The sequence below is a fragment of the Homalodisca vitripennis genome, chromosome 5, assembly GCF_021130785.1.
Source record: "Homalodisca vitripennis isolate AUS2020 chromosome 5, UT_GWSS_2.1, whole genome shotgun sequence".
In the NCBI taxonomy this organism is placed as follows: domain Eukaryota; kingdom Metazoa; phylum Arthropoda; class Insecta; order Hemiptera; family Cicadellidae; genus Homalodisca; species Homalodisca vitripennis.
This window is the reverse complement of record NC_060211.1, coordinates 31,281,321-31,295,881: the sequence shown is the minus strand read 5'-3', so window position 1 is coordinate 31,295,881 and position 14,561 is coordinate 31,281,321. Positions and strand designations below refer to the sequence as shown.

The following is a 14,561-nucleotide window of genomic DNA, read 5'->3' as shown; positions in this document are numbered from 1 at the left end:
AGTTAACCTACTAGGGCTGATAAAAATATTTTGTTTGCATCTTTGTATTTTTTTTAAACGAAGACTTAGTTTAGCGTTAAATTAAATATCGTCGAAAGGGTATGTGATAATCACAAAAACTTTTTTTTCTAAATAATCCTTACTAAATGGGCTATCAAATGATGAAAAAATATTAATGGGGTTTTGACACCTTTGTTGTGTTTTCTGTTATGTTAAATATAAGTTGTAACATTTCGGTTTTACAGATTTTACCATGTCCTAGAAGTATTTTTTTTTTTTTTTTTTTACTGGAATTTGATAAATAGCAGACATTCTATTAAACCAAGGTTTAACTTTAAAACAGTACAAAATTTGATAATAACACATTTAATTGAGTTTTTTATTGTTTTTAAAAAACGTAATATCTATTCGCACTATTCATCAGAAACACAGCACTAATTCATGCAGCACACTTTGAAGAAAACTACAAAGACCTGACAAAAATGTTGGTGTATGTGAAAACCAAAGTAGAGAATGTATGTTAAGGCACTGTAGCCTATGCCCACAAAAGGAAAATCTAACAAGTTTTTTACTTACAAAATTTGAAGACTATGACGAAGACGAATCAATTGAATTTAATCAGTGGGTTTCAACCGACAGATCTCAAGTGATTACTCAAACAGCAAACATTGAAGTCTATATTTAAAACCTAACATCTAAATTGGAAAAACTTGTTCCCCACTCCTTCATTGCTAAGTCGCAATCAAAGTTTTTCAAAACCTGTAGTGTCATTGGACTTCAGTGAAAATTACTCGTTCACGATCCAGGATGAAGCCCAGGGATACTACTGGACATCTGATTCCTGCACTGTACACCCTATTATAGTTAACCTAAGCAGTGTTGAAAATGAAAGATTAGTGTTGTCTCTGTATAATATCCGATGACATGAAACTTGATGTTTCTATGGTCTACAAAATTCAAGAAATTGTGTCAGAGTACATTAAAGAAAATTATTCACATGTAACAGAGATTCACTACTTCAGTGATGGCTGTGCAGACCAATATAAAAATAAATTTAATTTTATCAACTTCTGCTTGCATGAACAATATTTTAAGATCAAGGCACAGTGGTTGTTTTTTGCAACTAGCCATGGGAAGACATAATGCGATGGAATTGGAGGCACCGTGAAAAGGTTGGCAAGAAAGGAAAGTCTTCAGAGACCTCTTGGTAATTAGATTCTGTCTCCACCACATTTGTATGAGTTTGTAAATCAAACATTACAAAAGTTAATTTTTGTTTTATTTCAATAGATGATATGCTTAAAACACGTTCTGACTTAGAACGCTTTGAGGACGTACAAACAGTCCATGGAACCAGAAGCTTCCATAACTTTAATCTGATAGACAGTTCAGGGAACTTGGAAGCAAGGAGGATCAGTTCCGATGAGAAACCTGCCCTGACGTTTAACTTGAGGAATAAATCAACATCATTTGTGACAGAAGAAAATTTGAATCCATCATGCTACGTGGCTTGTAAATATGATTCATAGTACTTTAGAATCACATAACTGAAGTGAATAAAGAAGAAGGTGATGTGACTGTTAAATTTATGCATCCTGCAGGGCCATCACCATCATTTCATTGGCCAATGCTAGAGGACATTTGCCCCGTGCCGATACCTCATGTACTTGCAATTGTTGATCCTCCTTACATTTCGATCGGAAGAACCTATAGGTTTCCAGAAAAATGTGTCAGCTCAATTGAAGAGAAATTTTCAAAACTCCATTAAATATTTTCCTGTAAAATTTGGAATGTAATTAAGATGTTGGAAATATTAAATAGTTTATATAGGTAAGTTAACACCTATTGTTTATTTTTAATTTTTGAGTTTGTTTGAAATTAAGTTCTTTGAACAAGATGATTCAGGTTAAAATATGATGTTATGAATTGAATAATAAAATATACCTTCAGATATCCTGAATAATAATGCAAGCCTAGAGATCATTATAATCCCTGGAAATCCTTATTGCTCAGTATAATTGGACGGAAAAAATAAATTGGAAACCTATTATTTAATGTAATGAAACACAACAAAGGTGTCAAAACCCCATTAATATTTTTTCATCATTTGATAGCCCATTTAGTAAGGATTATTTAGAAAAAAAAGTTTTTGTGATTATCACATACCCTTTCGACGATATTTAATTTAACGCTAAACTATGTCTTCGTTTAAAAAAAATACAAAGATGCAAACAAAATATTTTTTTCAGCCCTAGTAGGTTAACTTAGAGGTTTAAGGTATTTTTTTCTAGAATCTTCATTGTTTTAAGAATAAGCCTATAAATTTTCATGGAGATTTAATGATAAATAAAAAAGTTACAAATTATTTTCGAAACGTAAGCGTCCTTCATTTTGCGATATCCATAGGTTAGAATTTGCGGAAATGCAAAACTTTGAAAGGCTATAAAAAGGGAACGGTAAGAGGTAGAGTGTTAAAATTTGGCATGGTGACTTATCTTCATGGGTAGAACAAACAAGCCAAGTTTCATCAAAATCTGAGATGGTGGGTGAGATGGCCTGGTTGAACTGACATGGAATTACCCTACTGTGAGAACTCCTACCAGTCAAAGGGTGAAATACTCTGAAGTTTCCACTACAGCTAATTTATGTTGTTATTATATATTCAACAAAAATTGACAATTATTTTAAACTAACCTCAAAACCAGTGAGGTGTTTTATCAACCCCTCTACGTCTGGTGCAAGGAACTGTTTCTTTCTATTATAAGCCAAAAGAGCCATGAGTTATAATTATCAAAAACTCAAAAACTAAATCATATTTTAAAATTAAAATTCAACTACCACGTTCTCTAATGGTACACAATTTTAATGCGTGCTTTTTATTGACTTTCACTGTTTAAACTGGACTGCATTATCTTGTTTATAATTCATTTTAATAATAACATTTCATTATTTTGCTGTTGGTTTTTTTATTTAGGAAAGCAATAAAGAAGACTTATCTTGACAGTTACTATTTCTTTCATTACAGCACTCACTTAAAATAGTAAACAACAGCCTGAAATGTTGACGGCTGAAAAAAAGCAGGTTGGAGGTAGGCATACAACATGACAATGAGAGTATGTCGTACAGTATGGACATCAAAATCATATGGGGCAATCCGGCAATGACACTGTATTTTTCTTTTCTTTTTTAAATTGGCATTGTCAATAATAATGGGATTGTCATTATAAGCGTATCCAAGGGGGAGGTTTATGAGTAGTAATTGTATAAAATAATAAATAATACCGTATGTTAATTTTAACTTCATTGTGATCGTTGTCAAACTATGCTCATAATTCAGTTTCGATTTTATTTGATTTAATATTTTATTTATAACGCCTGATAGATAGAACAATACAAAACTTGTGCCTAGTACATTTTTGGAATGAAGAGTTCATTTGCAATCCGTAGTGATTGAGAAATGAGAAAAACAATAAAAGCCAGCCCTTCCTGTGCTTCGAGCGAGAGAGACGGAAAGTTATAGCAATGAACACCTAAAGCCCCATTTACACTGCCCAAACATCCCCGAGCATCGAGCATCGAGCATTCGTGATCGTAGCTCGCCGGTTTTCAACGAGCACGAACGCAAACGAGCCCTCTGTTTACACTGCTCGAGCATTTGTGTCGATCAGTTTCTCGTGAGCGTTTGCAGTGAATATTGATGATGGCAACCCGGACTGTCAAAACTTGCGGTTTCCGCTGCGGCCGTCCTCATCCTGTTACAGGAGGAAACGCGAGGAAGGAAAAGGCGACGCGTGTGGGAGTCTTCATTTTTGAAAAAGAGGAACCACACTATTTTGCTGAGAGATTTGAAAGAAGACCACGGAGGGCTCTTCGAAAACTTCAGCCGAATGTCGTTAGACGATTTCGCCATCATATTGGGAAGAATAGAAGGGAAAATTGCCAAAACCGACACCAACTTCCGAGAGTGCGTTCCTGCATCAGTCCGGTTGGCGATAACTCTTCGATTTGTAGCAAGTGGTGACTCGTACGGTAGCCTCATGTATCTCTTCAGGGTTTCAAAGCCTACAATTTCTTTACTTGTTCCTGAAGTCTGTCGGGCCATCGTAGAAGCACTACAGGAGTATGTCAAGGTAAGAACAAAAATGTATAATATAATTTTATTTTTGGAAATATATATATTTGGAATAAGTACATGAAAAACGTTGAACGGAACTATTGAATAAAGTGCAAACGTGTGAATATTTTAACAGAACGAGGAAAAGAATGTTCCTGCTTCTGAGGGTACCCCAGTTCCAGGATCCGAGGCAAATACGGAGGCGAGCGGATCTGCATCATCACTGCTTGATTGATGTGAATGGTCTGTGGTGGGGGGTTGAGGTTCTAGATGGTGGTATGTAGGAAGAGAGGACAGAGGTGAAGTAGAGTCCCCACTGTACTCTGGTGTAGTCTGTTGTGGATGTAGTAAAATAGCCGGAGAAGGTGGGCCAGAATTCGCTGACGAAAACGTAGTAGCAGGGGACGGAGAGGCTGAATAATTCGGCGAAACTGATGAGATAAACCGGCGATTTTGATGAGGAAGTTCGTCATAGCGGCCCATGTCGGCTTCGAAAAGAATGTTGTTGACGTGGTGCTGGACAAACGCTTGTGTCCTCTTGGAGTAAGATTTTAATTTCATCGCAACATGCTCACCATACACATCACAAGCATCACGCCTCACAGCATTATGCAGTATGCCGACCACCTCGTCAACTTGAGACCGTGGAGAGGCTGGCGTTCTTTTGCGCTTCATTGGAGTAGGCTTTGCAAAACCCAGTGCCGTTTTGACTGGAAGCCGATCGTATCTCTTGAGATTGCTGATGAGGGAGGGTTTGAGTAATTTGGGAAGCAGATTCACTTGTATTGTCGTCCTCTTCCTGAATGAGCTCAACCTTAAAAATGAAGAAATGAATTAGCAAATTAACTAAAATACTTGAGGGTTTTATTACAAACTATTGGTTCCGCTATAAAAATTTAATTGTAGTTATTTAATAGTGTGTAGGTATATAATTTAATTTTGACGCTATGGGTGTACGTAATAAGAAATATTGTTCATTTCAGATGCCCGAAAATGAAGAACAGTGGCTATGCGAATCCAAGAAATTTGAAGAGAAGTGGGACTTCCCCTATGCTGTTGGAGCCATCGACGGAAAGCATGTAGCAATACAATGTCCGCCCAAAAGCGGGAGCGAATACTTCAACTACAAGTCCTTTTTCAGTTTTGTATTATTTGCGCTTGTCGACGCTGATTATAACTTCATGTTTGTGGACGTTGGATGTCAAGGCAGGTTTTCAGATGGTGGAGTTTTCAAAAATTCTCAGTTGTACGACAATATTGAAAAGGGCAACTTGAAACTTCCCCCACCATCTCCACTGCCGAATTCGAGTATCTCCAGCCCGTACGTCATTTTGGGGGACGATGCTTTTGCATTGAGTGACAGTTTGATGAAACCGTACTCTGGTTATCATCCACAAGGGTCCCCAGAAAGAATTTACAATTACCGATTGAGCCGGGCCAGAAGGGTGGTAGAGAATGCTTTTGGCATTTTAGCTTCTGTGTTTCGTGTGCTAAGGAAACCTTTGCTTTTGGAAACTGAGAACGCCAAGTGGGTTGTAATGGCCTGCGTTTACCTCCACAATTTTCTACGTAGAAGTGTAAGTTCGTCACGTCTATATTGCCCAGAGGGTGCTTTGGATACCGAGGAAAATGGAAAGGTTATACCTGGTACCTGGAGAAATGAGGTGGCTCCGGCATCCCTTCTTGGTTTGAAAAAAGTACCCAGGAGATCAAATTCTACTGCTAAAGATATCCGCGAGGCCTTTGCAACATACTTCATGACAAATGGAGCCGTATCATGGCAAAACAATTACGCATGATAGCATTCTGATTGCGCCTAAACCTCAAGTTATCAACACTGAAGATAGCCCTAAGGATAGTTATAGTAAAGTCTTGAAGTCAAGTACAAGAAATAGGGTTATTTATGGATCTTTGGAATCAAAGGGCAGCGTTCCTTTGAAGACTGTTAAGAGAATGTTCTGGTTATTTTCTATCTGGCTTGGTGTGCAGCAAATTCTTTATGTTTGAAACCAGAGTAAAACCCAAAATCTTATGTTTAGTTTAAGAAATGATGTTGACATATATAATATTAAATTTCTTGGTGTTTATGTACAGTCTAATATTAAATGGAATGTTCATATTGAAATGTTATGTAAAAAGATGGCAAGAGGAATTTTTATGTTGTGTAGGTTAAGATCAATTGTTAATAGAGAAGTGTTAATAGCTGTTTATTATGCCCACATACATAGCCATTTAACCTATGGAATTTTAGTATGGGGTAATGATGGGAATGTAAAAAGGGTACTTGTATTACAAAAAAGGGCTGTGAGAGTTATATGTCAGGTGGGGAATAGAACTCACTGTAAACCATATTTTAGACAGCTTAAGATTTTAAACTGTTTATTCTATTTTTATATTGGAATGTTTGTTGTATGTAATAACTCATTTAAATTCTGTGCCAACTAATAGTTTCTGTACATGGTTATTTCACAAGAAACTGTAATATGCTTAGATTAGATAAGTACAACTATCATTCCACTAAATCAAACTTTTTAGAAATAGGCAAAAAACTGTATAATTTGTTACCAAACCATATCCAACAACTTAGCTTAAGACCTTTTAAATTGAAAATTGGTACTTTGGGATTATACCGACCACACTAGTATGAAGAACACAAAAATAGAAATTTATAGAAACAAACATGATAGAACGAAAAAACAAACTCTTCAATTACAAAATTACAAACTTACAAGCATTTCCAGGTATTGTGATCGTTATTGTTGTCGCTGTTATCTTATCTTTCTCGAGAATCCTGATTACGGCAGACCGCGCGGCATCACGTGATTTGCACGGTACATAATTGCCTTTCCATTACAATTCAATTTATATTTCTGATTAGCCCCTCTAGAATTTGATATTTTACTGATAGGTACTATCTCGAGGGATGTTTTTCTTTCGTCGACATCAGCGCGGGCTTTGGCAGCACCGAAGGTGCTGCCAAAGCCCGCGCTGATGGCCGGAGGCACTCGCATTTTGGGTGGCGGAATGTGATCAAGAATAAAAACAAGTTTTTAGTGTTTTTTTTAATAAAGAGTTTAGTTTGGTAAATGTTTGTTTTTGTTGAATTTTTGTGTTTGGAGAAATGTAGAGGTAAAACACGGAAGTACAACAAAGCGATGCACCAGCTGAACGGGCGGCGAGACTCTGCAATCACGTTATCTACTAGACGCTCGACTTTGACCTCTGTCTGAGGATGGGGAGGGGTTTGCGATAAGACAATTCCTGTTTTATATTGACGAAATATTGTTCTACGCTAATCTAGTAATCAGTAGAAACGAAATGTGAAATAACGATTCATGTCTGGGTGTGGTCGGTATAATCCCAAAGTACCTGAAAATTAAATGTTTGTTGTTGGATTTCTGCTGTTACAATATTGAAGAGTTTGTTAGTTTGATAAGTCAGGTAGATAGACTTAGTAATTAGTCAAATAATCATTAAGCCTAAGCATGACGTTGTGTCGCATTTGTGAAAAATGTTTACCACAATAAATTTTCTGATTCTGATTCATTACCTATTTATTGTACTTACCTAGGAGGCATATTATACCTGAATCTATTAGGAGGCATTTCAAGCTTAAGTACATAAAAATGAATCTCTAATAAGCCATGCAGGTAAAAAAGTGTAATTCGTGAGCTTACCTGTGAATCATTCTCCTTTGAAGCGTTTTGTGAAGTACATGAGTTGATGGTTTCCTTGCACTTGTTCTTATCCTTCAAAAACCCAAAAGCTTCGTAAGCAAACCATTTGCTCCTGTAGATCTCGTCTGCACCTGATAAAAAATAGGTACATTTAATTATCAATTCGTTGAACCGAAAACATAGGTGTACTATTCAGAGAACAATGCACCGTCTGGCTGCAAATCACAACATCTTATTTCCATTCCACCTTTTACTTTCTATATTATAATAACGATAATAAAGATACTTAACTTTTTATATATTAAGAGATGATCACCTTTCTATTTTTATTATTATTTATGATTTCTTGAAAATAATATTGTCAATTGGTGTATTCAAAGTGTATGAAATTGGTTGAAAGATTTATGAATTTGGTTGAAAAAATTATGAATTTCACCGGAAAAAGCTATAAATTTGCTAGAAGAAGGCTGACTTACCTTTTCCAGTCCCTTTTGAAGTTTTCTTCCTTGTTCTTCTCCCTCCTGAAGGAAGCCAACAAGGAGGTTATTTTGCTTTTGATGGTGTCGTATGTCGTCTCCAACTGCGTCGCTATAGCTTCCCAAGCGTCATTTTTTTAAATTTTGTTGAAGTACAGCTTGTGGTTCGGCTGCCACAGCTCTGGGTGCCCCTCATAAAGAGAAACTAAAAGGAGGCACTTTTCATTCTCCCACTCCATGCTGCTTTCACGAAAAATTACTACACAGAATAAACTAAAGAAGGAATTCCACACTCGAAATGGGGAGACGTGTGAACTCGACAGCCAGTAGGCCAAGAACAGAATTCGGTGCACGCTGTTCGAAGAAAACCCGAGGTGTTTACACTGAGCAGCGAGCGGCGAACGAGCATCCCTTTGATGATTCGCCGGAAAACCGACATCGGGCGGATCAGGCTCGAGCACGAACGAGCATTCGATTCGACCTTGCTTCGGCTCGCCGAAACTGTTTACACTGCCTGAGCCTCGAACGAATGATCGTTCGTCACTCCTGTTTGCGACGAATGCTCGGGCAGTGTAAACGGGGCTTAACATTACTATCATCGGGACTCTTTCCACCAGCCTTCAAAGTTATCCGGTTTGAAAGTAAAAAGATATACTAAACATATAAGTAACTGTCAATATAGTCTAGCAACTATAGACCAATTTTATTAATCTCGACTTTTTCCAAAGTAATAGATAATGTTTTGCCAAAAAGACTGATGGGCTACCTCAAACAACAAGATTTGCTAAAACATAGTCAGCATGGGTTTGTTGGAAAGGCTTATATGTTACATGTCTGTTGGCCTTGTTATCTTTATCCATTTAAATTAACTGTATCTGTAATTAATGATTCTATATTACTGGTATATGTATTTACTTGTTAGTGTTATATGTCCAATTATTTTTTTGTCTTCATTGTTATGATCATTTTATCTGGTCATCTACTGTTGTTTAATTACATTACTATTTTCCAACTTTAGTGTATTTTGGTTTTTTTTGTTATACTCATATGTATATTGGCATAACCGTTAAAATAAAATAAACATAAAAAAACAACTGCAGTTTCTGAGAGCTGGAAGAATTCATTTGTAATTAATTGGAAGCAGGAAAGTTTGTAACTGGCATAATGAGTAATTTCAGCAAGGCGTAATTTTCTGGGATTCTTTAGACCTTATCCTACAAAAACTTCAAAGCCTGGGCATCAGTGGCTCTGCTTACAGGTATTAAATCTTTTTGGAATAACGTAGGCGTGGTGGAGATAAGATATCATGTCAAAGGAACAATACAAAACATTAACATCCAAACCATTACCTGTAGGCAAAAGGAGTGCCGCAAGAATCAGTCTTAGGCCCTGTTCTGTTTTGTGGGGGGGGGGGGGGGTGGGGGGGGGGGGGGGTGGGGGGGGGGGGGGGTGGGGGGGGGGGGGGGTGGGGGGGGGGGGGGGTGGGGGGGGGGGGGGGTGGAATTCTGTTACAATGGGAGTGGCAGTTGCTTCTAATTGGCCAAACACTGTCTAGCGGGCGTGGCCCCGTGCCTTTCACAAAGTCATTGACGGGAGCTCCCGTCAAGGCATCTAGCCAGTTAGTTAGTGGGAAGCGTCCGGTACACGCATATATATTTTGGTTATCGCTAATTTTCTGTTGTGTCCTATTCTTTTTTAAAGTAAATTATTCGTATTATATACAGCAGTTTCCAGTATTTATTTAGTGTTTTTTACCATTATTCGTGTGAATGGCAAATCCAGACGATTCGGAATTTGAAGATTCGGTAATTTTGAGCAATTACTTGGTCAACCCCAAACTTTTTTATATTTTTATTACGGTTATAAGGATGTTATTAGAAAGCAAGAAACATATTTCAAGCCCCACAAGGCTGTCCTACAAGTTGCCGAGCGATAAGAAGGTTCAAAGTCCACGCGATAACAGTGGCTTGCGGGAGACGCGCGGAATGCCAGTTGTGACAGCCCGCCACCAAATAAACACTCTTTGTCTACTTTTGTATTTTTCTAATTTTATTGGTTTGTAATATAGTATATGTTTATCTATAAAACTGTGTTTCATTCCCATACTTACTGAATAAATAAAAAAATATTGGTGACAACTACACTGCTATTCTACGATATTCTCAAAAGTTAAAAAATTAGCCTAGGAAATCCAAAAAGGGCTAAACAAATTTTATTCACCGTTAAATAACTCTATTTTGACATACAGAAAGGAAAAAAAATTAACTTTACACATTGGAAATTTTAAAAAATTGTAACTTTATCAAAGATCAGGTCTAATTTTTCATGACGCTTAAAGGGTTAACTATCTTGTTTTTCCACAGCACTTCCTAATGATTATGTCCGACCTTTGCTCTTAAAATAAAATTTATAAAGAAACCAATCGAAATTTGTTTTTTGACTTATTTCCCCCTACATTCACACAATATTGGTCAAAATGTTGGTGTATGGTATATTATAATACTTTGTAAACCCTTGTGAACTATAATGTATAATTTTTTTAATCTTTTTCTTGACATGAAAAGATACATTTTGAATGCAATAATATTTAATAAAATATTAAATATCATTCCCACTAACATTGGTGTTGAGATATTTTCTTTACAACTTAATAACCAAAATATGAAAAAAATCTTGAAAATATTTTACTTTATAATTTATAATACCTATAATATCCTGGCCGAGATTGCCACCAAATCCATCATCTCTGATGGGAGCATCAATCTCCAGAGCTGCCCGAGTCATGAGGCTGTTGGAGGTTGATGGCTGAGGTTCCTTATCCTTCTCCAAAGTGTCTACACCATCACTGAACAGCAGGTTAGACTGGAAACAAATGAAACATTACTGACTGAACTGCCACCAAATCCATCACCATCTGTGATTCGATATTTATATCCAGTGCTACTGTGTTTACCCCATCCGTAGACAGTTGAACCAAAAAGGCACAAAATATAACTAACTGAATCAATCCAATATTGCAACCTAATCCTTCATCATTGATAGGAACATCTAACTATCATGCCACAGTGTCCATTCCATCAACAATGAAACTCACTAGTCCCCAAGTGCTGACTAGTCATTTTGGTGCTACACGGTTTCAGGATTTTCACAAGCATATTTTGAAAGTAAATAAAAAATTAGTCAAAATTAACAAATCCACTTATAACTACTTACAACTGAATGTTAATAATATATAAAATGGTTTTTAAGAGCACATATATTTTGTTTACCCTTTTCTAACTTAACACAGCATAGCACTTTACTAAACTTAATAAAATAAAATTATAAAACAAAGTAATTTATTACAAATAAAAATATACACTACTTGCACATTTACTTAAAAAAAAGTAAAGGAAAAAATTATTATGTTATTAAATTATTGTGTTATTTGTGCCTGCTGAAAACCCCTAAAAATTTGGCAAAGCCAAACAACAATTTCTTGAACAGGCAAGTTTTATAGCACCAATAAAGTTTTTGTTGCCATTTTATATATTTTTATCTGTATTATGATTAGAAAAGCTAAAATAACAGAAAAAAACCTAAGTAACGTCAAAAGTACTGTAATTATCAATAACAAAAATAAACTCATGTAAAGAGGAACTCCCGTAAGAAATTACGATTCCAGTTGACATGTATAGCTTAGTTAAAAAAATATACATATACATAGCAAAAAAATAAAATATAAACACAGTAGATCAAATAGTGCAGTTTTTCTAGTTTATTACTATAAAAAATGCCATAAATATTATGGATAATATGTTGTTTGCCGTAAATGTCGACTTAACCTCACATAGCACGACCAATCTGCTAACTGACATTGTGTGGCGTGGCATCAGCACTTCTAGAGTTAATGGATGGAAAAGACATGAAACATTACTGACTGAAGTGGCCAACATTGCAACCATCATCTCTGATGAAAGCATCTGATTCAAGTGGTGGTTGTGTCAATCAGACCGTAGGAGGTAATTGCTGAGGTTCCTTATCCATCTTCAGAGTGTTATAGCAGGTTGGACTGATAAGGTGATAAGGTGAAAACATTACTAATACCAAATCCATCATCACTGACAAAGCATTTATCTTCAGTATTGCTGGTATAGTTAGGTCATTGAAGGTCAATAGTTGAGGTTCCAAAAGTACACTCTATTGCCAAAGTAGAAATTGTAATAGTTTAACATACCTGATCAAGGGCCTGAGCAAGTCCCCCTGCATGATGCATCAAGTCTGGTGGATCTGATCCAAAGCCGATGTCGCCGAAACCCTCCTCAGTGGTGACCAGAGTAATGTTCCCGTAGTCTTCACGCATCGTAATCTCCTCAGCACGTGACTGGTTCAGGCTGAACTGGGCTTCTATGTCCACATCACTGGAATCATCCAAAAGTCAATATAATCCTATATTCTGCTATTATTTCATAACTTTTCTCACTTAGAATTTCTTGATTTTCTCTCCATAATTATAATACCAGAGAATAAAAACAATGCAAGTACATAAAAGCCATTTGTATATTTTAACAAATGAACTATCATTTTATTATTTTGAAAATTCAATGTATTAGTATTGGTTTCTTATGAGGAATGAATTTATATTATTCTGAACATGAAATAGAGCATCTTGTCACAGACAATAGACTATCAGTACTGATATTTTGTTTTGGTTCAGTTCTTTACCTAAACAATGTAGAATTAAAAACAAAAAAATTAGCCGAATACATTACCAATTTTGAGCACTAATATAAAAGTTCAAATTATAAGTAAAATTGTGATTAATGAAGGTAGTGCTTAACTAAACCAAAGGAGCTATCAGTTAAGCCTACTAGTAAAATAGTCCTAGCTTACTCAGCAGAAGTAGGTACATTTGGTGACAACTGAAACATTACTAATTTATTGTCATGGATCTACTGAATATTGTTCGAGATATAACAAAATTGTTTACTTCAAAAAGTTTAGGAAATCTTATAAGCATTCCAGAACTCTTTTTACTTTTTCAATAACATAGTTATGATGTTTCTTTAAATTTAAATGGTTGCTATATTGAAATGTAATGATGGAGCATATTGGCCAATTAACTTAATCGAGATATTTATAAGATTAATTTTAATACCAAGTTTGATTGTTTCAGCATTCCTACAGCCAGTTTTTGTGATAAAAAACTCTTATGGGATTTAATGTAATGAATATATAGAAAACCATTTACTGTAATGGATATATAGAAAACTATATGATACAAAAAATTGTTATATACACAGTGTATTAGAAATGTTACAAGCATTCCAGACCGCATTTTTGCAGGTCAAATCAAATTTAGAGACAAAGAAGAGCTGAAATCAAAATTAATTTTGCTTCGAATAAGTAACCTTTAATACTAATAAATGTAATCAAATGAATAAGACACTGTAGTAAAAATAATTCACTTTAATGATGGATACTCCATACACTTCTTCAAAAGGTTAACATAGAGTGAAAGTAAAAAATGTTCTTTTGAATAAATAAGGAATCAAATCTTACTTTAGCTCTGGCATGGCAGTGTCGAAATCATGAAAGACTTCAGGCAGAGTAATGGCATTAACGGCAGCTTCCCTGTGTTCCTCGGGCAAGTCTACCATTCCGGGACGGAATGCCATCTTGATCTTTACAAATGCCTCATTACAGTCAGCCAACAGATATTTGGCTTTGCGGGAGTAGATGCGCACTACTCCCAGCAACAGGTGGCCCGACGTCCTCAGGGCCATCTTCACCTGTAATACCAATACATATAACAATTTCATTTGTAGCTAAGTTAATATATTTAATTTTTAAATATACATGATCCACATCTTAATATTTAGAGTGAATAACAAGCTTTCACCCCAAGAAAGGGAGAGAAGAGAGTTTAAATACAAGATAAGATGGAGTTTAAAACCATTCTGGCTCAGTTGAATTCTCAAACTAGTAAGTTAAATGGATAATGTATTATTTGATCATTCTACTTTTCTCAACACATTTATTAGTTATATAAAAGTGTACAAGTTGGAGCTTCAATTCAACTGTAATAACATCTAAAAGCGTACATTTGAAATAATAATAAACACAAAACTCATGAAATTTTGTTTAAATATTTAAACTACCATAAATCAATTAACTAGTCATTAACGTTTTATCTTGGTGCACTGATACTGAGATTTCTTATTTTTTACATTAAGCTGGGTTCTTAAATTTATATACAGAAAGAAGTACACCATAAATAGTTCACTAAAAGTAAAAATAAAACGAATAATTATA

The 14,561-nt window shown here is 35.6% G+C and overlaps 2 protein-coding genes and 1 pseudogene across 3 annotated transcripts in view; all 3 read right to left on the bottom strand.

Annotated features, from left to right (window-relative positions):
* The window catches only part of LOC124361929 (gamma-tubulin complex component 5), a 55,196-nt gene extending 52,147 nt beyond the window's left edge, over positions 1-3,049 (bottom strand). For both annotated transcript variants that reach the window (XM_046815994.1, XM_046815993.1), the window contains exon 1: positions 2,695-3,049. In XM_046815994.1, coding sequence (XP_046671950.1) covers positions 2,695-2,778 — 84 coding nt within the window. In that variant the 5' untranslated portion in view covers positions 2,779-3,049. The remainder of the gene's footprint in view (positions 1-2,694) is intronic.
* Positions 3,050-6,425: 3,376 nt separating this feature from the next.
* On the bottom strand, positions 6,426-8,866 carry LOC124363405 (annotated as a pseudogene).
* Positions 8,867-10,892: 2,026 nt separating this feature from the next.
* LOC124361928 (double-strand-break repair protein rad21 homolog) overlaps positions 10,893-14,561 on the bottom strand; it is a 30,778-nt gene continuing 27,109 nt past the window's right edge. The window contains exons 3-5 of the mRNA XM_046815992.1: positions 13,809-14,038; positions 12,484-12,667; positions 10,893-11,129 (exon numbers count right to left, since the gene is read on the bottom strand). Of these exons, the coding sequence (XP_046671948.1) occupies positions 10,908-11,129; positions 12,484-12,667; positions 13,809-14,038 (636 nt within the window). The 3' untranslated portion in view covers positions 10,893-10,907. The remainder of the gene's footprint in view (positions 11,130-12,483; positions 12,668-13,808; positions 14,039-14,561) is intronic.